The 25,979-nt window shown below is 40.1% G+C and overlaps 1 protein-coding gene across 1 annotated transcript; it reads left to right on the forward strand.

Annotated features, from left to right (window-relative positions):
* Positions 1-8,072: 8,072 nt before the first annotated feature.
* On the forward strand, positions 8,073-14,941 carry LOC116219721 (zinc finger protein OZF-like). Its single transcript, XM_042703832.1, has 3 exons — positions 8,073-8,112; positions 13,407-13,849; positions 14,018-14,941. The coding sequence occupies exons 1-3, from the start codon at positions 8,073-8,075 to the stop codon at positions 14,894-14,896; spliced, it is 1,362 nt and encodes a 453-aa protein (XP_042559766.1). The 3' UTR covers positions 14,897-14,941.
* Positions 14,942-25,979: the final 11,038 nt, after the last annotated feature.

Raw genomic sequence — 25,979 nt, forward strand, 5'->3', positions numbered from 1 at the left:
ATGTCCTCTGTAAAAAAAAAAATTAAATAAAAATGTGTTAGGTTCCGTGACTTCTATTTAATTCCATAGTTTTTTTAAAGTGAAGTTTCACACGGGTATGTAGGTCTGATATTATATTTACTTACTCTCTATCCTTATATCAGTATGATAGACACACACTTACATAGTAAATACTCACATATGCACACAGTATGCACAAGCTTTGAGGCAGAATAGAAGCTTCCCTCAGTTTACCACCCCAACCCAACCCAACCTTCCCCATCACTTTTCAGTTCACACCCCCAGCCCCCTACTACACTCCTCTGTGGAGTTTCTGCAGGCTGAGCTATGGCCACGCCCACCTGAGAACCATAAGACGTGTAATGAAATTCCTGCCCATAATCCTTTGATTTGATAGTTTGCATTCCAAAAGCTCCTACGGTGAGTTTAGTAATCTGACTCCACGCTGTGGTGTTAATATATTGCTTCTTCTGTCTGACCAATTATCTTCCTGCATTCAGACCTAGCCAATCAGCTTCTTCTGTCTGACCAATTATCTTCCTGCATTCAGACCTAGCCAATCAGCTTCTTCTGTCTGACCAATTATCTTCCTGCATTCAGACCTAGCCGATCAGCTTTTTCTGTCTGGCCAATTATCTTTCTGCATTCAGACCTAGCCAATCAGCTTTTTCTGTCTGGCCAATTATCTTCCTGCATTCAAAACTAGCCAATCAGCACCTTAGCTTCAGACAGAAGAAGCAATATATTAACACCACAGCGTGGAGTCAGATTACTAAACTCACCTTTTTAAGGCTGCCACTGGTGTGCTCTGGAAGTATAAAGTATTTGTAATTCACCAGCACATTTTCACTGTATCTTTGCATCCAATGTGTGACCAATTTTCTTTTTCCAAAACAGAACTGAAAACAGAAATGTCTGGATTTACTGAACCTTCACAACTGCGGACTTCAATGAAGAAGGAGATAAAAGAAGAAGAATTTGATGAGTTCCTACAAGAGTATCCGTCTACATTTAAGACAGTGGAAGAAAAGCCTAGACTCGAATATGAATGCAAAACTGAAATGAACACGTCACCCAACATGACTTTGAGAGAAGTAAAGTATTCACCAATGGAAATCGAAGATGAAGAAGAATTTGATTCAAGAGAATGTGGTGACTTAGACTATTCACCTACAAGTAAGTTGCGTGTTTATTGTCATGTGTTGTGTATATTTACAATACTTGAATTTTAGAGAATGGCTAACTTGTGCTTCACAATGTAAGACCTATTCAGAGAACAGAAACACTGTGGGTATATGTTAGTCATGGGATAATATCTGCAGTCTGTTACATTCAAAAGAGACAGTGTCTGCCACCATTTTTTTCTCCAGCTCTTTAATTCATGTGTGTGTATCTCTGTTTACATTTACATTTAGTCTCTAGGTAGACACTTTTATACTAAGTCACTTCCAAATGATGTGCAATTTTAGCAAATGGCCAATAGGTATGAATATAACAAAGGATATGTGTTTGCTGGTATTGTCGAAATTACTGAGGAGAGGGATGTTGTTGAAACTTTTTTTTGCTAACATTACAGGAGACGTTCAAATGATCCAATCTAACAAAAGAGGGAACATTGAGCAAAAAAGGAACAAAGAGAGCAGTCATAAACGCCCCCAGACTTCATACCATGAATTACATCAGCGACTGGACACCAGGGAGAAACAATATGAATGCTCCCAGTGTTTCAAAACATTTGAAAGCCATTCCTCTTTTGCAATTCATCAACGAATACACACAGGAGAAAAGCCCAATCAGTGCAGTACATGTGGGAAGGCATTTAGTCAATCATCTCATCTCAAGAGACACCAGAGGGTCCATACTGGAGAAAAGCCCCATCAGTGCAGTACATGTGGGCAGGCCTTTAGTTGCATGTCTCATCTCAAGAGACACCAGAGGGTCCATACTGGAGAAAAGCCCCATCAGTGCAGTACATGTGGGCAGGCCTTTAGTTGCACGTCTGCTCTCAAGATACACCACAAGATCCATACTAGGGAAAGGCCACACCAGTGCAGTACATGTGGGAAGGCCTTTAGTCAATCGTCTCATCTCAAGAGACATCAAAGGATCCATACTGGGGAAAAGCCACACCAGTGCAGTACATGTGGGAAGGCCTTCAGTAGATTGCCTCATCTCAAGAGACATCAGAGGATCCATACTGGGGAAAAGCCCCATCAGTGCAGTACATGTGGGAAGGCCTTCAGTACATTGTCTCATCTCAAGACACATCAGATGATCCATACTGGAGAAATGCCCCATCATTGCAGTACATGTGGGCAGGCCTTTAGTTGCATGTCTGCTCTCAAGAAACACCAGAGGATCCATACTGGGGAAAAGCCGTATCAGTGTACTTTATGTGGAAAGTATTTCAGGGTAAGCTCCAACTTATCCAAACATCAGATTACACATACAGGAGAAAAGCCACATCAGTGTTCTAAGTGTGGAAAGACCTTTAGTCAAATGTCACATCTCAAGAGACACCAGAGGATCCATTCAAATGATGTGCTGCCCTGCTAATACATGGAGTATCTCTAACTGAATTATTTCTTGAATAGCTGAGTTTTCAACAACATTTGATGTACAAGGTGAAGTATTATTTGATCATATTTGAAACTTGTGTTGGGGTAGAGTTTGAAACATAAATTGTTAGGGTACATGAATCCAATAAAACAAAAACTTGAAGTGAGTGTTTTTTTTTTCAAGTATGTTTGTTGGGATTTGTGTGTGTGTGTGGGTGTACATTTTATAATTGACCAGTAGCAGTTAGCGCTTGTACAAAAAAAAGTAGTGTTTGTGCAAGCTTCCTAGACCCATGGCCTAAACAGAACCTCATCTGAAGGCTGTGGGCTCATCAACAGCTCATAGATCTGTTAGTGTCAGAGGGGGGAGGGGAGGGGGAGACTAAATGTCTCTCTATTCCTTATTATAGGGAACTCTGTATTTCATCTGTTAAACATTCTCATGTCAAATATGTAAAAGAGTCAGTGGGGTCAGAGGGAACTGTTGTTTGACAACGTGCAAGTCATATTTATACTGAACAGAAAGAGAAATCACATGCATGGATTAAGTCATGAAAGGAACTCACTTCCTCAGATCTTCACATTTACCTGTGCGCCATCTGACTTTCAAATACTACAATCAGAAATTATAATCCATAATAATGATGATAACTATATACCCCCGTATGAGTCTGAAATTATATAGTTCCAATCTGAAGGCCCAGTCTTGGTTATGGGAGAAATGAATGGAAAGAGAACTGACAGAGAATCAGATTATATGAAATCAAATGGGAATACATACATTGATGACGCACAGATTAATCAAAGCAAACAACTTTAGACCACGTGAGAACAATGACAGTATTGTAAACAGAAATAGCAAACAGGTACTACAGCTCTATAACAGCCTGGGTCTGTTCATTTCTTATGGTCGAAAGAAAGGTGACTCTCTGGGTAGATTGACCTACTGCTCCCCTCTCTGCAGTAATGTAGTAGCTTATGCAGTCACAGATCCAAGTCCTATCAACTACTCCACAGTAAGGCCTCAGATTTCACTCTCAATCACAGCCACATCACATTAAGCTATAAACAAAAATCCTCTGAAACAGGTAAACAACCTCTATCCTCTCCAAACTCAATTTCTGTCTGTCAATATGAGATTGAACATCATAGCAAAGATACAAATTGAAAATATGATATACACATTTTATGTTTTTAAAAAGCCTCTACAGGGAGGGAAAAGAGATACTGCTCAAGGACCATTGATTGATGAATTACACAAACTAGAATCAAATATAAACTACAAACAAATAATCTGGATTCTTCTGTATCATACCGCTATGTCAGAATGAAGCATTACATCTATAAGATATGAAATTGGACAAAAGTGTGTGCAATGAGCTCGTAGTATGATGCCACCGTTGCTGAAAATGCCCAAGAAGGCCTTTAGTCAATTGTCTCATCTCAAGACACACCAGAGGAAAAAAGCCGTATCAGTGTACTTCATGTGGAAAGTGTTTCAGGGAAAGCTCCAACCTCACCAAACATCAGATTACACATACTGGAGAAAAGCAACATCAGTGTTCTCAGTGTGGAAAGGCGTTCATTCAGATGTCTGATCTAAAGAAACATCAGAGGATGAGCCACACCAGTGTAGTACATGTGGGAAGGCCTTTAGTCAAATGTCTTCTCTCAAAACACACCAGAGGATCCATACTGGGGAAAAGCCATACCAGTGCAAAACATGTGATAAGACACATTTCTATTCTAAAGGTACACAAATGTTTCCATACTAGAGAAAATCCCCATGGGTGTTCTCAGTGAGGAAAGACCTTTAGTCGAAAGGGTAATCTCAAGACACCAGAGGATCCACACTTGTGATGTGCTGCCCTGATAATACATGATAAAGTATCATTTCTTGAAATATGTTTGAGTAAATTAGTTTTAAACAACATATGTAATGTTCACAGCGATGTATAATTTCTTCATGTCTGAAGCTTTTGTTGAGGTAGAGATTGAAAACTATGTTTTTTAAAGTAGGTGTTAGGTGGGGGGGGGGGGGGGGGGGTTGTTTGTATACAAACTACAATCTACAAGCAGCTACAAGCACTTGTACAAGAAAAGGTAGTGTATGCATAAGCTTTCTATATTTAAGGCTGAAACCGGAGCCTCATATGAACGCTGTGAGCTTGGCAACAGCTGGTAGCTTGGCAACAGCTGAAATATGTGGGTGGATCTTGGGGGGGAATTACACTGGGCACCAACATAAATCTTCAGTGTTTCCTTAACTACAAGTCAGTCAGGCAGTGTCATCTTAATGACAAGTCATCTGATATACGCTGTTACGGCAGAGTTATAATGTCACACTTGTGCCAGAGTCAAAGAGGAATAAAGTGTGACCCCCCAGAGGTGTGATGTAATGAAAATCAGAACTAATGTCTTATGATTCTTATATTCACATGTACTTTATGCCCTTGTGTATCTTAGAGTTAGAGTTAAGGTTAAGCAGAGGACCTCTTGAAGTATATCTGGTTGTTACATGTGTGACTCTGTTCCTGAGCTGTATGTGTGAGGCTGAGCTCTAAGAGGAAAATAACTGAATGATTTGGGGACCTTGTGTCTCTAAAATCACTGTTAAGCCTGAGTGTATTTAGTGTGACCCATGTCAGGGGGCCTGGAGATTAACTCCTTCTCCTGTCAGACCAAGGATACTTCAACTGGGACTTTCTTTGTTCTAATTAGAGAAGTTGATGGATCTACAAGTGAAACCTTCTTCTCTCACTTGATGGGCATTATTGTAAATAAAACCTTGTTCCTCATTTTTCCACCATTGCCTGACTGAGTCTCAAATGCTGATAAAACAGCACATTTTCAAATTAACAGTAAGAATTCCAGTATATTTATACCACTAGCTCAAGATGAAGCATCACATTTACAAAAATCAAACACTTTATTCCTCTGTGTGAGACATTTGTGTGCAATGAGAATGTAGAATCAATTTCTGGAGACAAGCCTTTTGTTTGATATGAATGTGGGAAGAGCTGTCTTTGTGTGTTAAGTACTGACTTCAGAGAATCCACACTGGGGAGAAACCTTATGCAAGATGTGTGTGTGTGTGGGAAGATGTTTGCTCAAAGCTCTCAGCTTTGGAGCCATCTGAAAACAGAAACCTAATGGCACACACACACACAAAGGATGTCAAAGTGATGCTCCCTAATTCTAGAATTTGGTTACAATAAGAAGGTGTTCTACTCTGGTCTAACAATCCCGGAACCCACCGAGTGGCAGTTAAGGTAAACCTTCTATTAAAACTGATTATGACACAGTGTCACATCTCATTGGCTGCTTTAATAGTGTCACATCATCTCATTGGCTGTTAGGGTAGCAAATACTCATTGATATAGGAGTGTCATGATAAGATTACTGTACTGAGAGTTGATGTGAGATGCTAATAAACTCCTGGAGGTAAACTTTCTATTAAAAACTGATGCAATTATGTAACCAATAAGTCATGAAACAGTGTGACATCATCTCCTTGGCTGCTTTCATATTGTCATTGTGTTGAAGTGAGATGCTAATAAACCCTCTCATCATTGAACATGAGAGCTTCTATGATGTTAACTGATACTGGTAAGGTGATACTGTTGTGTCATTCTAAATAGAATGTCGTGAACCTGTTCAAGTTAGTCTGGCAGTGGCATCTTAGCGTATATGCGTCAGTTATCGGACAGTTTGTTGAAAAATCGATATGCGTCTATTTATAGATTAACGTTATGTATAAGGTTAGCCAAACTTACGGTTTTCGAGAGAGATATTTGTCCTTTTTAACTTGTAAGACTCGTTTAACACCGCAAGAAAACGTATTTCTAAAAATTTCTATTAATGTTTAGGGTGACACGTTACATGAGTACGTTTTCGCCTGCGTCAATTATAGGACACTCCCACTTTGTTCCACTTACCGCGTTGGTTTTCGAGATAATAATATGCTTTCCTCCTCCTTTGACATATACCGGTCTAATTTCTGTACAAATGACTTTGTCACAATATGTTTTGACAAGCAAATGTTAATCTAACTAGTGTTATTTTTGTTTAATTTGGGTTATTTGTGGGCTTTCTTTGACCTGATTCAGTTGTAGGTGCAGTCTATTCACTTAAACATGCACAAAACAAACATGGCATGATTATGTATGCTATGTATTAAAAATGAAGACATTTATCATAACGGTATTGTAATTGTACTTTTGTTCGTGGAAATACAACATTTTAATCTAATTCAACTTTGTTTAAGTTAAACTGTAAACGCAACTACGGAAGGCGACCTTCATCACCAAATCGCGTTATTCTCCCGCCCAATTTCTCAACAAGTGCCTTTCATATTGACATAGGTCTAAACGACCAGAGTAATCGGATTTGGTCTCTGTAAGCATCCGTACTTACATTACATCATGCTAGCTGTTTTTAGCATTTGAAATGGCAGTTTAAAATCACAGTCAAACTTCATCTGGAGAGAATAAATCTGACAGTACAACTTTAAGACCAAATAAAATATTCGTCGCGCCGCTAAGTGTTCCAAACTATAATGTACACGCAAAAGTACAACACTATTTCACAAGGTTAAATTAGATCTACAGAGTTAATTTTTTTCACAAGTAAAGCTTAAATGCCCTATTTTTGTGGGAGCTTACGTTTCTTGCCATAGTCGCCCGAAGTTGATCACGAGAGTGAATGTAAACATGACAACGCCGAATGTGTCCTATAATTGACGCATGCCGGTAATTGACGCAGCTCCGCTAACACTACAAAGTCCCAACCTGTTTTTCACTCTCTGAGGTAGTCTGCTATGCCTTATTGTTGTATATTTCACCTAACTAAAACATTGAGGCAAAAGTGCCATGTATGATTATATTCATCACAGTTAGCCATGCCTATCATGCCGTCCCCCGGGCTGCACTGGGACACTCTGACCACGTCATGGTCCATTTGATCCCTGCATACAGGCAGAAATTAAAACTCTGCAAACCTGTTGTGAGGACATCTAAGCAGTGGACCAGTGAAGCTGTGGAGGATCTTCAGGCGTGCTTGGACTGTAGTGATTGGGAGGTCTTCAGGACCGCTACCAACAGTCTGGATGAGTACACAGAAGCTGTGACATCATATATCAGCTTCTGTGAGGACAGCTGTTTATCATCACGCACCAGGGTGAGTTATAACAATGATGAAGTGTAATGGCTATGCATGCAACCCGAATTGTCCAACGCACTCCTTGACAACGACCTCTCCAACTCCAGTTTCTTGTGCCCGACAACTTGGCCATCGGAGGGTCGGACTTATATAGTGGAGATGAGGGGGAGCCTTGAAACCGGTTTGAAGTGATCAAAAGGTCCGTAAATTTCCACTGTGCACGAGCCCCACGGAACTCTGGGATCAAATGATAGGATGACCTCTCTATGGACCCCAGGCCCACACAGTGGGGTGCACAGCTGGATGCAACTGGTGGAGGCAGCATTTTTAACACTATGGCCTATGGCAAGAACCATGCACACTGCTCATAAATCCAGTGGTGACAAAGCCCCAAGTAAGCAGTTGGCTACAAAAGAGTTCCAGCCACTGATGGCATGAAGAAGCCTCACTGTTACAGGCCCACTTGTGAAGTTCCCTTTTTCTGTCACCTCTTAGTATGGAAGATGGGCCAATGCCACACACACACACACACACACACACACATACACGCCATCGCTTGTAATGTAATGTGGATGGGTTAGTGGCTAATGCCAAAGGCTTGTAATGTAATGTGGATGGGTTAGTGGCTAATGCCAAAGGCTTGTAATGTAATGTGGATGGGTTAGTGGCTAATGCCAGAGGCTTGTAATGTAATGTGGATGGGTTAGTGGTCAAAGGCTTATAATGTATTGTGGATGAGTTAGTGGTCAAAGGCTTGTAATGTAATGTGGAAGGGTTAGTGGACAGTTCTAAAGGCTTGTAATGCAATACAGATGGGTTAGTGGCTAATGCCAAAGGCTTGTAATGTAATATGGATGGGTTAGTGGTCAGTTCCAAAAGCTTGTAATATAATGTGGATGGGTTAGTGGCCAAAGGCTTGTAATGTAATGTGGATGGGTTAGTGGACAGTTCCAAAAGCTTGTCATATAATGTGGATGGGTTAGTGGCCAAATGCTTGTAATGTAATGTGGATGGGTTAGTGGACAGTTCTAAAGGCTTGTAATGTAATGTGGATGGGTTAGTGTCCAAAGGCTTGTAATGTTATGTGGATGGGGTAGTGGTCAGTTCCAAAGGCTTGTAATGTAATGTGGATGGGTTAGTGGCTAATGCCAAAGGCTTGTAATGTAATGTGGATGGGTTAGTGGCTAATGCCAAAGGCTTGTAATGTAATGTGGATGGGTTAGTGGTCAAAGGCTTGTAATGTAATGTGGATGGGTTAGTGGACAGTTCTAAAGGCTTGTAATGTAATGTGGATGGGTTAGTGGCCAAAGGCTTGTAATGTTATGTGGATGGGGTAGTGGCCAAAGGCTTGTAATGTAATGTGGATGGGTTAGTGGACAGTTCTAAAGGCTTGTAATGTAATGTGGATGGGTTAGTGGCCAAAGGCTTGTAATGTTATGTGGATGGGGTAGTGGCCAAAGGCTTGTAATGTAATGTGGATGGGTTAGTGGCCAAAGGCTTGTAATGTACTCTGGATGGGTTAGTGGACAGTTCCAAAGGCTTGTAATGTAATGTGGATGGATTAGTGTTCATTTCTTTATCGGTTATTTGCAAGATATTTCTCTGCTTTGATGTAGTTTGACGTAGTTTTCTGCTTCATTGCTCTTTTTATCCTGATAATAGTAACCTTATGAGGACACTGTGTACCCACTACGCTGTTCTACAACCAATACTCTAAATGCTGGCTCTCTCCATTAGTATCTACTATTCATATTGTGTATTGCATGTATATTCATCCTTCCTTCAGTAAAAAGACTCAAGACCATTTCAGTTGTTATATCAATACATTTGAATTTATTTTCATGAAATTACAATATTTGCAGATGCAATATAGCATACACTGCATTTATGTAGGCTAGCTGGCAGTACAATTGGTATGTGTTGTGCAAAACGTAGAAACGTTAGCCAAACCAACATTTTATACTGAACTTTGTATTGGACTTTTATTTTGACACTCTTAACCGCCTTCAACGTCTCTTATTGTCGCCAGCTCCCAGGAACATTCATCACAAACAACGTGCTTGGAACCCGGGAACAAAACACACAGATGTTTGCGGTGGTTAGAGTAGAAAGGGTTCCTAATAAGGCATTCGATGCTGGATTATAGTTGTTTAAAATCCTAATACAGCTGTTGTCCGTCTAAAATAAACCTAAGACGGCTGCAGAATATGCCCGACACTGAGCATTATGAGGCTATGACCCCGACTGACCGACGCCTAACATAAGTTTATCTGGAGCTCCCGTTTTCTAGGTAAGCCGAGTAGCCGTGTGATGCCAATAAGCCTATATATGCCATAACTCTGGCATATCTGGTGTGTGTAAAGTTTGCGATAGGGGCTCATATGCCTCTCCCTTGTACGTCGCTTTGGACAAAATTGTCTGCTAAATGACTAAATGTAAATATGCGCCTAACAATAGTTGATTAACTCACTTAAATAAAATTGTCGATGTATGAAGTTTTTATCCTTTAATATAGAGCGTGGTCTCGCAATCTGAGAGCATTTTCGTTCATTTCACGTCATGAGTTTGTATTGGTTGGTGAATTCAGGTAAGGTTATTTCATAACAATTAGAGAGAGAGAGCGCGCTAACCCGATAGTGAGCAGTCTGTGAGCAGAAGCAGCCCGAGTGCACAAGAACTTAAACTGAAACACAGGACATTTCTGCAAGCAACAGTGTATTTGAGTCCAAGAAGTTAAACTGAAACACAGGACATCTCTGCAAGCAACAGTGTATTTGAGTGCAAGAAGTTAAACTAAAACACAGGACATCTCTGCAAGCAACAGTGTATTTGAGTGCAGACAAACAGTTTTGAGCAGGAACAGAGCGATTTTGCACGCAAGCAGGGGCTATTTGAGAGAAAGGGCAGCTTTTGATGAAAAAACATGACAAAATCTGAACCTGAAATAAACCTGTACTGATGTCTGATTTGGGTAGGATGGTGATTACATTAAGCCAATACGGATTTGTTCATATATGCTTTTTGTAAAATGTTTCTTTTTTTCTCACTTTAAAAATCTTTTTCTGACTTATTGTACAGACCATCTATTTGTCCCAGTTTATATTTTGTCAGATGTTAGGTTTTTTTTGTTTTTTGTTTTTGTCTTTGTGTCTGTTTGTGTCTCTGTGGTCTTTGGGCATGTTGCTAAACTTTTACTTGTATTACAGAAATGTCCTGCTGGGTTTCCATTGCAAAAGACAGCTGAGGTCTACAATGTCAGGATCTACTGAACCATCACAACTACTCATGGCAGTGAAGAATATAAAAGAAGAAGAATCTGATCATTTCCTACAAGAGGAGTATCTGTTTGAAATTCAGACAGTGGAAGAAAAGCCTGAACTGGATCATGACTGTAAGACTGAGATGCACACATCACCAACCTTGAGCTGCAAAGAAGAAAATTCTTCTCTGATCGATATTAAAGAGGAACCAGATTTAAGAGAATGTGGTGATGACGATTCTTCTACAAGTAAGTTGCTGAATAGTTGGTTAAGTAGAATTCAGATCTAATTCATTGCCATGTTTCGTTAACATTTACTAAACACTGAATGGTTAGCAAATGGTTTTACTTGTGCTTTACTCAAGAATGTTAGTGGCATACTGGGTTAGGTACAGCCTGATTTTGCGGATGTTGTATAGCGCAAAGCGGCACGACCTGGAGACAGAGGCGATGCGGGCCGTGAATGTCAGTTGGTCATCAATAATGACCCCGAGGTTTCTTGCTGTTTTGGATGGAACAAGAGATAAAGAGTCGATATTGATATTGAGTATATGTAAAACACGTAGCGAGAACAGTTTACAGCCCTAACTAAATTAAACTAAAGTTTTTTTTTTTTTAAATGGTCCCGCTGCAATTAATACGCCGACGTCAATCAAAATCTATTGTCTATAAAGGAAAGCAATGCCATAAATCAGGGGTAAAAAAAATGTATCTCCCATTCATCACGTCCATTCGCCCCACCTTTCACGTCTCTGCGCCCCACACTTTGAGAAACGCCTACTCTTCCATCTAACTGACTGCAGGCACGCACGTAGTCTATTCCCCTGGTCCCTGGCTGTTTTCATAAATATACTCTGTTTCATTGTAAATACCCGTCTGAGACGTTACGTCCCGTGACAGCAGGGGAGCACTGGAGGCACTGCTAAGACACCGATGGCCAATGACCAGATCAGACATAGCACTGCAAATAGCTTCATGTTGAGGATGATTTGAATTGGAAAAAACTTTTGCATTTTGTCAATGTTTTTTAAGTTGGAGTACTGCCAAGAATTAAGGTATTATTATTGATATGAATTGCATACGTTCTTGTGGGGTAAATAATTGGGATTCTGGTGTAAATGATAATGTTTTCTGTGTACTTACAAAAAAAAGTTTGTTACGTTTCGTGATTTTTATTTAATTCCATAGTTCTTTTAAGTGGTATATAGGTCTGATATTATACTTACTCTATATCTTTATATCAGTATTACAGACACACACGCTTACATGAATAATCACATATGCATACAGTATAAACAAGCTTTAAGGCAGATTGGAAGCCTCCTTCAGTTTACCAGCCCAGGTGCACCTTTCCTCACCATCCCCCATCACTTCTCAGTTCACACTCCCAGCCCCCTACTACACTCCACTGTGGAGTCTGCAGGCTGCACTTCCACCTCAGGACCATCAGACGTGTAAATGGTGCTTATAAACATGTAATTACTGCCCATAACCCTTTGTGATGCTAGTTTGCATTCTAAGAGCTCCTACAGCTGATTGGCTAGGTTTGAATCCAGGAAGCTAATTGGTCAGACAGAAGAAGCAATATATTAACACCACAGCGTGGAGTCAGATTACTGAACTCATCTTTTTAAGGCTGGCACTGGGATGCTCTGGAAGTATACTGTATTTGTTATTCACCAGCAGTTCAACTATACTGTAGTTCTTTCTTTGCAGATTTTCACAGATTTTCTTTTTCCAAAACAGAACTAAAGTCAAGAATGTCTGGATTTACTGAACCTTCACAACTGCCGACTTCAGTGAAGAAGGAGATAAAAGAAGAAGAATTTGATGCTTTCCTACAAGAGAGTCTGTCGACATTTAAGACAGTGGAAGAAAAGCCTGGACTGGAATATGAATGCAGGACTGAAATTAACCCATCACCCACCATGGCCATGAAAGAAGAAAAGTATTCACCAATGGAAATTAAAAATGAAGAAGAATTTGATTCAAGAGAATATGGTGACTTCGACTCTTCACCTACAAGTAAGTTGCTTGCTTATTGTAGAGGGTTGTGTATATTTACAACACTTGAATTTTAGAGAATGCCTAACTCCTGCTTCACACTTTGAGACCTATTCAATGAACAGAAATACTGTGGGTATATTTTAGTCATGGGATAATATCTGCAGTCTGTTACATTCAAATGAGAGAGAGTTTCTGCCATCCGGTTCTGTACTTCATGTTTGTTTATCTCTGTTCTCATTTACATTTAGTCTGTAGGTAGACACTTTTCTCCTTAGTCACAATTCAAGTGACATTCAATTATATCAAATAACCAATATATAAAAAACATAAAAAATATATGTACCAGTATTGTAGAAATAACATACCAGATAGAGGAGAAGAGAGAATATATTGTTGAATTTTGTATTCTTATAATATTCTAGGAGACATTCAAAGGATCCAATCTAACAAGAAAGGGAATACTGAGGGGAAAAGAAACAAAGAGACACGTCATGAAAGCCCCCAGTGCAGAAAGACTTCATACCAGGAAATACTTCAGCGACTAGACACCAAGGAGAAACAACATGAATGCTCCCAGTGTTACAAAACATTTGCTAGACGTTCTGATCTTGTAATTCATCAAATAATTCACACAGGAGAAAATCCCCATCAGTGCGGTACATGTGGGAAGGCCTTCAGCAAAGTGTGTCATCTCAAGACACACCAGAAGATCCATACTGGGGAAAAGCTATATAAGTGCACTACATGTGGGAAGGTCTTTAAACAATTGTCTAATCTCAAGGGACACCAGATGATCCATACTGGGGAAAAGCCACACCAGTGCAGTACATGTAGGAAGGCCTTTCGTCATATGTCTGCTCTCAAGGTACACCAGAGGATCCATACTGGGGAAAAGCCCCATCAGTGCAGTACATGTGGGAAGGCCTTCAGGCAAATTACACTTCTCAAAACACACCAGAGGATCCATACTGGGGAAAATCCCCACCAGTGCAGTACATGTGGGAAGGCCTTAAGTTGCATGTCTGCTCTCAAGAGACACCAGATGATCCATACTGGGGAAAAGCCCCATCAGTGCACTACATGTGGGAAGGCCTTCAGGCAAATTACACTTCTCAAAACACACCAGAGGATCCATACTGGGGAAAATCCCCACCAGTGCAGTACATGTGGGAAGGCCTTAAGTTGCATGTCTGCTCTCAAGACACACCAGATGATCCACACTGGGGAAAAGCCACACCAGTGCAGTACATGTGGGAAGGCTTTTAGTCACATGTATCATCTCAAGACACACCAGATGGTCCATACTGGGGAAAAGCCACACCAGTGCAGTACATGTGGGAAGGCCTATAGTCACATGTGTCATCTCAAGACACACCAGATGATCCATACTGGGGAAAAGCCCCACCAGTGCAGTACATGTGGGAAGGCCTTTAGTCACTTGTCTCATCTCAAGGGACACCTGAAGATCCATACTGGGGAAAAGCCACACCAGTGCAGTACATGTGGGAAGGCCTTAAGTTGCATGTCTTCTCTCAAGACACACCAGATGATCCATACTGGGGAAAAACCACACCAGTGCAGTACATGTGGGAAGGCCTTTACTAAAATGTTTCAGCTCAAGTTACATCAGATGATCCATACTGGGGAAATGCCACACCAGTGCAGTACATGTGGGAAGGCCTTTAATCAATTGTGTCACCTCAAGAAACACCAGAAAGTCCATACTGGGGGAAAGCCGTATCGGTGTACTACATGTGGAAAGTATTTCAGGAGTAGCTCTGACCTCAACAAACATCAGATTACACATACCAGAGAAAAGCCCCATCAGTGTTGTCAGTGTGGAAAGGCCTTTAGCCGAATATCTATTCTCAAGAGGCATCAGAGGATCCATTCCAATGATGTGCTGCCCTGATAATACATGATGGAGTATCTCTTACTGAAATATTTCTTGATTAGCTGAGTTTTAAACAACAACAACAACAAGTATTTTTTATCATATTTGAAACGTATGTTAGTGTACAGATTGAAACACAAATTGTTAGGGTACATGAATTGAATAAATACAAAAACTTGAAGTGAGTTTTTTTTTTCAAGTATGTTTGTGTGGGGGGGATTCATGTATGTGTGTGGGGGTGTACAATATATAATCGACAAGCCGTAATTAGCGCCTGTACAAAAAAAGTGTTTGTGCAAGCTTCCTTGACTCATGGCCTAAACGGCACCTCATATGAAGGTTGTGGGCTCATCAACAGTTCATAGATGTGTTAGTTTCAGAGATGGGGGAGGGGGGAACTAAATGTCTCTCCCAGTGGCGTAACTAAAGGGATGCAGCAGGTGCAGTCGCACCTGGGCCCGTGAGACAGAAGTCTGACAGAAGTCTGACAGAAGTCTAAGATCCTAATTTTCACTGCTTAAATATGCTTGCGTTCAGAAATGAACTGGTATTACACTGTGGCAAGTTTCTAATGCTATATATAAACTAGAAAAGGCAAACGTATATCCGTTAACGTCGGTATTATTTGTGGGGAAAAATAGTAGCAATTAATGACAAAATGATATGCTTATCCTACATACACTATCTAAACTATTAAAAAACTATGCAATTAAATTAATAAGTTCTTATATTCTTTATTATTTTGGTATTTTTAGGTATTTTTGTCATATTCATATTTGCAATGATGATTGCTGGGTAACATGCATGTTGTTGTCCAATGTCAAGTCTCTATTTGATCATGTGACAATACAATACGATATAGCTAGTTAAACAAATTTGAAGGTCAAGACAAGCAAGTGAATTGAGCACAGCACACCTGCAAGCGTTTTAAGCATAGAAGTGGCAGTAGGAAAAAGAACCGGAGAAGGAGGTGGCAAAGCTGCCTAAATTAGATTCTTTTGGCTTTTTAACAAACAGTCCCCAGCCCAAGGGGTTCGCCACGGAGGACCCCATGCTAGCAGCAGTGCAGAAGTTCAGCTGGGATCAGCATCGCTGCCCTGAGTGGTGTGTCAGCATTCTATTATTATTACTTTAAAAAAAAAACATTACGTAAGAAATGTTCCCGTTGAGAGTCATACAAGACTTTGTTCATTGTGTACACACCCGTCACTTCTGAAATATGTAAGGTTGATTAATTAAACACTATTTATATCGATACCAAACATCTTTGTTTAGCATTTTTTTAGGCGCAGGGGCTGGAAGAAGGGAGCGCTACGATAGTAATTAGCATTCTCTAGGGCCCGTCATAAAAGCCTGCATATGGGCCCGTTGTAACTACCTTACGCCACTGGTCTCTCCATTCCTTATTATTTCTTCTGTTAAACATTCTCATGTCAAATGTGGAAGGGAGTCCGAGGGAACTGTTGTTTTGTTGAGAGAAAAACCCGCAATGAACAGAGGGGACTTCACATGTATGGATTAAGTCATAAAAGGAACTCACTTCCTCAGATATTCAAATTTGCCTGTGTGCGATCTATTTGGCGCCCCTTTCAAATACTATCATCAGAAATTATAATCCATAACAATTATGATAACTACAGTATATTAACCTGTATGAGAAATAAATTATACAGTTCCAATCTAAAGGCCCAGTCTTGGGTTATGGGAGACATGAATGGCGGGGAACTGACAGAGAATCAGATTATATGAATTCAAATGGGAATACATACATTAATGACACACAGATAAATAAAATGGGAATACATACATTAATGACACACATATAATCCAAATGGGAATACATACATTAATGACACACATATAATTCAAATGGGAATACATACATTAATGACACACATATAATCCAAATGGGAATACATACATTAATGACACACATATAATCCAAACGGGAATACATACATTAATCACACACATATAAATCAAAAGGGAATACATACATTAATGACACACAGATAAATAAAATGGGAATACATACATTGATGACACTGAGATTAATCAAATGGGGATAAATACATTGATGACCCTCAGATTAATCAAAGCAAACAACTTTAGACCACTTGAGAGCAATGCCAGTATTGTAAACAGAAATGGCAAACAGTTACTGCAGCTCTGTAAAAGCCTGGGTCTGTTCATTCCTTATGGTCGAAGGAAAGGTGACTCTCTGGGTAGATTCACCCACTGCTCCCATCTCAGCAGTAATGTAGTAGCTTATGCAGTCACAGATCCCAGTCATATCATCCTCTGAGATCCTGCTCAATAACCATTCAATAAATGAAACAAACTAGAATTACACAAATATAAATATAAACTACAAAAAAATAAACACATTTTCTGGATACCTCTGTACAGTGCCCTAGTGAATATGAGCAAAACAGGTTATAAAAAATATGTCTTTGCTGTTTATCCTCTTGGTCTTTCACTCAAAATATTCACAAAAATCTTACCTTTTCATTGAAGTAAAATTATTGAAAGAAAAAAAAAACTGTTGACATTAAATAAATATTTTCCCTAAAACATGTGTGCCACAATTATTGGCACCCCTAGAAAAATCTTATAATTAAAATCTAACTGAAGTATATTTCCAGTCATGTTTTACATTTTTAAGTTCACCTGTTTGATAAGGAACTCTTAAGAGGTCAACCATGACTTCCTGTTCCACTGGCGTACAAATATGAGGTGACACAGGCCAAATTCCATTAGTCATTCATCACTATGGGAAAGACCCAAGAACACAGTGACGATGTGCAACGGAAAGTTTTGGAGCTGCACAAATCAAGAAATGGGCACAAGAAAATCTCTAAAGAGTTGAAAATACCCATTTCCACTATCATGGAAATAATTAAAGCGACAGAAGATGTTAAGAATCAGCCTGGAAGAGGACGTGTGTGTACATTGACCCCACGCACCGTGAGGAGGATGGTTTGACTGGAAAAAGAATCTCCAAGGATCACAGCTGGAGAATTGTAGAGGTGAGTTGAGTCTTGGGGTCAGAAAGTCTCCAAAACTACCATCAGACGCCACCTACATCACCACAAGTTGTTTTGGAGGGTTGCCAGAAAAAAGCCTCTGCTGTCAATCAACTACAAACTAAAGCGCCTACAGTTTGCCAAATGTAAGTCAGACTTTCAATGGGGCCGAGTTATATGGTCAGATGAGACCAAAATAAAGCTTTTTGGCAACAAACATCAAAGGTGGGTTTGGCGTAGACAGAAAGATAGCCATACAGAAAAGACCCCCATACTCAATAAGAAGTATGGTGGCGGATCTTTGATGTTGTGGGGCTGTTTTTCTTCCAAAGGCCCTGGACATCTTGTTAGGATACATGGTATCATGGACTCCATCAAATACCAGCAGATTTTAAATGAAAACCTAACAGCCCCGTCCAATAAGCTTGAAATGGGCTGTGGTTGGACCTTCCAGCAGGTCAATGATCCGAAGCACACCTCAAAATCAACACAAAAATGGTTCACTGACCGCAGAATAAAGGTTTTGCCATGGCCATCACAGTCCCCCGACCTAAACCCCATAGAAAATCTGTGGGATGAGCTGAAGCAGAGTCTACAAACGTTGACCTCAGAATCTGAAGGATCTGGAGAGATACTGCTTGTAGGAATGGTCTGTAATGTAATGTGGATGGGTTTGTGCTCATTTCTTTATCGGTTATTTGCAAGATATTTCTCTGCTTTGATGTAGTTTGACGTAGTCCTCTGCTTCATTGCTCTTTTTATCCTGATAATATTAACCTTATGAGGACATAGTGTACCCACTACGTTGTTCTACAACCAATACTTTGAATGCTGGCTCTCTCCATTAGTATTTACTATTAATTTTGTGTATTTTATGTATATTCCTCCTTCCTTCTGTAAAGAGACTCAAGACAATTTCAGTTGCTATATGAATTAAATTGAATTGAATTGAATTTAATGAAATTACAATATTTTGCAAATGCAATATAGCATACACTGTATTTATCTTTGCTAGCTAGCATTACAAAGGGCATATGTTGTGCAAGACGTAGAAACCTGAGCCAAACCAAAATATTAAACAGACTTTTATTTTGACACTCTTCACCGGTTTTAATGTCGCTTATTGTCGCCAGCTCCAAGGAACTTGCATCGCAGAGAACGTGTTGTGAACACGGGAACAAGACGCAGAGATGATTACGGTGGTTTGAGTAGAAATGGTTCTTATTAATGCTGGATAATAGTTCTTTAAAATCCTAATGTAGCTGTTGCCCGTCTAAAAGGAACCGAAGACGGCTGCAAAAGAGGTCCGACAGTGAACATTATGATGAGGCTTTGAGTCCGACTGACCGCCTAACATTAGTTTCCTTGGAGCTCCCGTGTTCTAGGTAAGTCGAGTAGCCTTGTGATACCAAATGAATGCCATTACTCGGACATATCTGGTGTGTGTACAGTTTGCTATAGGGGCTCATATGCGCCTAACGATAGCTGAATACCTCACGTAAACAAACTTGTCGATGTATGAAGTTTTTATCCTTTAATATAGAGCGTGGTCGTGATCTGAGAGCATTTGCATTCATTTAACGTTGTTATTTTGTATTGGTTGGTGAATTTAGCTAAAGTAATTTCATAACAATCAGAGAGAGAGAGAGAGAAAGCGAGAGCGAGAGCGAGCAGAAGTCTGTGAGCAGAAGCAGCCCGAGTGCGAGGACAAGAACTTAAACTGAAACACCGGACATTTCTGCAAGCAACAGTGTATTTGAGTGCAGCCAAACCGTTTTGAGCAGGAGCAGAGCGATTTCGCAAGCAAGCAGGGGCGATTTGAGAGAAAGGGCAGCTTTTTATGAAAAACTTTACACAATCTGAATCTGAAATGATCCTGTACAGATGTCTGATTTGGGTAGGATGGTGATTACATTAAGCCCGTACAGATGTATGATTTAGGTAGGATGGTGATTACATTAGATGCTTTTGTAAAATGTTTCTCTTTTTCTGACTTTAAAGAAACTTTTGTCTGATTTGTGTGATATTGTACAGACCATCCATTTGTCCCCGGTTATCTTTTGTCTGATGTTACGGTGTTTTGTCTGTGTCTTTCTGTCTATTTGTGTCTTTGTGGTGTTTGGGTATGTTGCTAATATTTTACTTTCTATGCAGAAATGTCCTGCTGGCTTTCCATTGCAAAATAGCTGAGGTCTACAATGTCAGGATCTACTGAACCATCACAACTACTCATGGCAGTGAAGAATATAAAAGAAGAAGAATTTGATTATTTCCCATCTGAGTATTTGTTTGAAATTCAGACAGTGGAAGAAAAGCTGGAACATGACTGTAAGACTGAGACGCACACATCACCAACCTTGACCTGCAAAGAAGAAAATGATTCACTGATGGAAATTAAAGAGGAAGAAGAATCTGATAATTTCCTTCAAGAGTATCTGTTTGAAATTCAAACAGTGGAAGAAAAGCCTGAACTGGAACATGACTGTAAGACTGACACGCACACATCACCAACCTTGACCTGCAAAGAAGAAAATTCTTCTCTGATGGAAATTAAAGAGGAACCAGATGTAAGAGAATGTGGTGATGACGATTCTTCTACAAGTAAGTTGCTGAAAAGTAGAAGTAAGATCTAATGTATTCCAATGTTTCGTTTACATTTACTTAACACTGTATGGTTAGCGAATGATTTTACTTGTGCTTTACTTAATAAAATGTGAGTCTCGTGGAGAGAATAGATATACTATGGGGATACCTCAATCGTGGAAACCTGTCTACAGTCTGTTACATTTGAAAGAGAGAAAGTGTTTCATGACTGTAAGACTGAAACGCACGCATGCATGTATAAGGGGCCATTTAGGACTTAACTATTGAGACACTCTCACACTCACTACTGAGACACTCTGACACATACTAATGAAACACTTTTACATGCACTATTGAGACACTCTCACACGCACTACTGAGACACGCTGACACATACTAATGAAACACTCTTACATGCACTATTGAAACGCTCTCACACTCACTCCTGAAACACTCACACATACATGCATACTCTGTAAACCTATGCACGCTCATATATAAAACATTATACATACTCATCTGAAACACTCACACATGAGAAACACACATGCATGCATACATATATATACTTCTGTGTCATATACACATACATATGAAATGCTTACATGCATACAAGGTAAACATTTATACGTATCTATTTGAAACACTCATGCATGCACATATGAAAAGGTTGTATATATATATTGTTGAACACTTATACATTCATAACTGAATCTCTTGCATATGATTACAAAGATATAAAAAGTTTAGATACATGTGCAAGTGTTTCACATATATTTGTATAAATGTTTCAAATGTGTATGTATACATTTTTCAGTTATATGTATGTATGCTCTAACATGAGGATGTGCAAGCGTTTCACATGTATTCATACAAGTAATTTCAGAAGTGACCGTGAGAGCGTTTCAATAGTGAATGTAAGAGCGTTTTAGTAGTATGTATTAATGAAATTTCACTAGCATACGGAAGGTACTTCGGTAACACCGAAAGGCAGAAGCAAAGAGTGCAGGTTTTGAACAGCGACAGAGCGCCAATCTTAGCCAACGCCAACGGTAAACGGCATGGCAGCGGACAATAGGCTTGTGACAGCTGAGGCTGTATCCCTACTGAGGAACTTGCTTCAGTGACCTACGCTGATTTACTCAATATCTAACTCTGTAGATACACCTTCGAATGCAGCAGTTGCATTCTGAAATAAGGTCTCTCTACGAACCCGGGTCTAGCAGCATGCAACGCCCACCTGCTCCAAACAACGGCATTCGGAAATATGAAAAGATACTTACAGCCCTGTGTGAACTGTAGGCCTGGGTGTCACCTGATCTGAAAGCGATATTGCGTGCCTTCAGCAAAAGGTGGACCTCCCTGTTCATCCATGGCTTCTGATTAGGGAAGGTGGTGATTTGTTTGAGGTTGGTGACTCCCGTGGGGCAGGAGACATGTTGGTAAAATTTGGGGAGTACAGTCTTCAGGTTGGAGTGATTAAAGTCACCCGCAACAATAAAGGCTGCCTCCGGATGTAAAGTTTGTTGCTTGCTAATGGCAGCTTGTAGTTCTTTCATTGCCAGCTTAGCATTAGCATCTGGGGGGATACAAGCTGCAGTCACAGCAGTGGATGTAAACTCTGTGGGCAGATAGAACGGTCTACACTTAACCATGAGATACTCAAGGTTAGCTGAGCAGTGACTCTCGATGATCGCAGTGTCCGTACACCAAGCTTTGTTTACATAGCTGCATAGTCCACCCGCCTCTGGTCTTACAGGAGTCCTCTGCTGTTCTATCTGACCGGAGGATGTAGCGTCCCGTTAGCTCGATGGCGCTATCAGGAACGCCGCTGTTGAGCCATGTTTCTATAAAAATCATGAGTGGTGATCCGCAGCCGCAGTTCATCTATTTTATTTGCCAGAGACCGAACATTGGCGAGGAAAATGCTGGGTAGAGATAGCCGGTGAGGAGTTTGCTTTAGCCTAGCCCTTAGCCCTCCTCGCTTCCCCTGCCTTTGTTTACGGTCCCGCCGCCACCTGTGAGCACTTCCGGTCGGCGTAGCCGGGTTGGTAGCCACCGCTGTCTTGGAGATCTCTGGAATGAGGGGTATAGGCTGGACTGTTCTGAGTGAACAGACTCTAAATGAATAGGCAAAAAACTACTATTTTGCAGATTCTGGATAGACGCTGAGCCTCGTGTTGTATGCGCCGCCATCTTGGTTCTACTCTACTATATCAGTCAAATGTGAATACATTCATTTATCACACATAGATAATTTAAATGGGAATACATACAATAATGACATACAGATAAATCAGAGCAAACAGAATTGGCAGTTACTGCAGCTGTGAAAAAAAAATGAAAATATAAAATACACAGTTCTGTATTTAAAAACCTCTACTGCGAAAATAAATGACCTGCTCAAGAACCATTGATTGATGAATTACATTGATGAATTACAGAAATCAAAGATGAAGAAGAATTTGATTCAAGAGAATATGGTGACCTCAACTCTTCACCTACAGGTAAGTTGCTTGCTTATTGTAGAGGTGTATTGTGTATATTAACAATATATATATATATTATATATATATATTAACAACACTTTTTTCTCTAACTCTGTTATTCTGGGAGACTTTTATACTAAGTCAATTCTAATTGATGTGCAATTTTTAGCAAATGGCTAATATATATAAATGGTATAAATATGTCAAAAGATACATGTTTGTGGGTTTTGTAAAAATTACAGAGGAGAGAGAAATAAAAAATATATATATTACAGGAGACGTTCAAAGGATCGAATCTAACAAAAGAGGGAACTCTGAGCAAAAAAGGAAAAAAGAGAGCCGTCATAAACACACCCAGTGCAGAAAGACTTCATACCAGGAATTACATCAGCGACTGGACACGAGGAAGAAACAACATGAATGCTCCCAGTGTTTCAAAACATTTGCTAGACGTTGCAATCTTGTAATTCATCAAATAATACACACAGTAGAAAAGCCCCATCATTGCAGTACATGTGGGAAGGCCTTTAGGCAATTGTCTACTCTCAAGACACACCAGAAGATCCATACTGGGGAAAAGCCACACCAGTGCAGTACATGTGGGAAAGCCTTTAGGCAATTGTCTACTCTCAAGAAACACCAGAAGATCCATACTGGGGAAAAGCCACACCAGTGCAGTACATGTGGGAACGCCTTTAGGCAATTGTCTACTCTCAAGAAACACCAGAAGATCCATACTGGGGAAAAGCCACACCAGTGCAGTACATGTGGGAAGGCCTTTGGGCAATTGTCTACTCTCAAGACACACCAGAGAATCCATACTGGAGAAAAGCCATATCAGTGCTCTACATGTGGGAAGGCCTTTAATCGAATATCTAATCTCTACGTACATCTGAAGATCCATTCTGGGTAAAAGCCATATCAGTGTCGTTCATGTGGAAAGTATACTGTATCAGGAGTAGCTTGGCCCTCACCAGACATCAGATGACACATACTAGAGAATATCCACATCATTGTTCTCAGTGTGGAAAGGCCTGTTGTTAGGTGAAAATTCACGCTCGTTACTTCAGGACTCCGGAGCTGCATATAAGTATATTTATTAGACAAACAACAATTACAATTGGCGCCAGGTGTGGATACAAAAGCACTGCTACGCCTGATGGGTGGCCCCTTCTCAGCTTCCGCTACTCTCACACACACTTTTGGCAAACGCTCCTACTCACCTACATACCCACAACACGCATCCACGCATCTTTGAGAACCCCTGGACTTTTCAGTTGGATCGACCTTTGTAGTAAATAAATAGGCTTTTTGTTACAATCTACCACGTTGTCTGTCTCTACCGTTTTATATTGCGACCCTCAAGCCGGGCGTAACACTTCTGGCCTAAACATGCTCTTGTACAAATGCAGACTAAGTGGCACCTAATAATCTGAATAACATACACGCAGAAACACAGAAAAGCCATGTTCCTGCCTACATAAGTACATGATTCATAAAAGGTAATTAATATTACAAGGCACTTGATTATTATATTCTTAAGTCATTAACAGTGTTTGGAAATGATCTCAATCACCTATAATAACTCATCTAACCACAAGGTACACATGAAGATCCATACTGGGGAAAAGTCCCATCAGTGATCTCAGTGTGGAAAGGGTAATGTCAAGATACACCAGAGGATCAACACTTCCTATGTGCTGCCCTGATATTACTTGATAGACTATCATTTCTTTAACAGTGTTTGATTAAATTCTTTTTAAACTACATGTGATGTACATGACTGAGCATCTATCTAAAACATGTGTTGGGGAAGCGAGTTTTTCAAGTGTGTGATGGGGTTGATGAGGGGTGTGTGTGCTTGTATACGAACTACAATCTACAAGCAGCTATCAGCACTTGTACAAGAAAAAGTAGTGTATGCATAAGCTTTCTAGACATAAGGCCGAAAATGGAACGACATATGAAGGCTGTGAGCTTGGCAACAGCTGAAATATGTTGGTGGATCTTGGGGGGGGGGGGGGGGATTACACTGGGGACCAAAAGAAATGTTCAGTGTGTCCATAGGGCGCTTCTTGCCTACTTAATGTCCTGAGAGTTGTGTTGGTGTGAGATGCTAATAAACTCTCTCATCATTGATAGCTTCCATGATGTTAACTGACACTCGTAAGGTGATACTGTGGTATCATTCTAAATAAAATGTAGTCAGGCAGTGGCATCTTAATGACATGCCATCTGATATATACTGTTACGACAGAGTCAAAGAGGAATAAAGTGTGACCCCCCTGTGATGTAATGAAAATAAAAACGAATGTCTTATGATTCTAATATTCGTATGTAGTTTATGCCCTTGTGTATAATTGAGTCAGAATTATGGTTAAACAGAGGACCTCTTGAAGTATATCTGGTTGTTACATGTGTGACTCTGTTTCTGAGCTGTATGTGTGAGGCTGAGCTTAGAGGAAAATAACTGAATGATTTTGGGACCATGTGTCTCTGAAGTCACTGTTAAGCCTGAGTGTATTTAGTGTGACCCATGTCAGGGGGTCTGGAGATTAACACCTTCTCCTGTCAGACCAAGGATACTTAAACTGGGACTTTCTTTGTTCTAATTAGAGAAGTTGATGGATCTACAAGTAAACCTTCTTCTCTCACTTGATGGGCATTATTGTAAATAAAACCTTGTTCCTCATTTTTCCATCATTGCCTGAGTCTCAAATGCTGATGTAACAACACATTTTCCAATTAACAGTAAGAATTCCAGTATAATCATACCACTAGCTCAGGATGAAGCATTACATCTACAAAAATCAAATTGGACAAAAGTGTGTCAGACATTTGTGCGCAATGAGGAAATATTATGATGCCACCATTGCTGAAAATGCACTGCAGGGGAGCACTGGAGGCACTGCTAAGACACTGATGGCCAACGACCAGATCAGTCGGAGCACTGCAAATAGCTTCATGTCGAGGATGACTTGTATTTTAAAACTTTTGCATTTT

The sequence above is a fragment of the Clupea harengus genome, chromosome 26 (assembly GCF_900700415.2).
Source record: "Clupea harengus chromosome 26, Ch_v2.0.2, whole genome shotgun sequence".
NCBI lineage: Eukaryota > Metazoa > Chordata > Actinopteri > Clupeiformes > Clupeidae > Clupea > Clupea harengus.

Bases quoted from the DNA above. Each gene is read 5' to 3' on its own strand.
- LOC116219721 (XM_042703832.1), top strand. From the start codon at position 8,073: ATGCACACTGCTCATAAATCCAGTGGTGACAAAGCCCCAA. The intron at 8,113-13,406 runs GTAAGCAGTTGG...ATAATATTCTAG, and splicing joins CAGTGGTGACAAAGCCCCAA to GAGACATTCAAAGGATCCAA. The intron at 13,850-14,017 runs GTACACCAGAGG...TCTGCTCTCAAG, and splicing joins GTCATATGTCTGCTCTCAAG to AGACACCAGATGATCCATAC.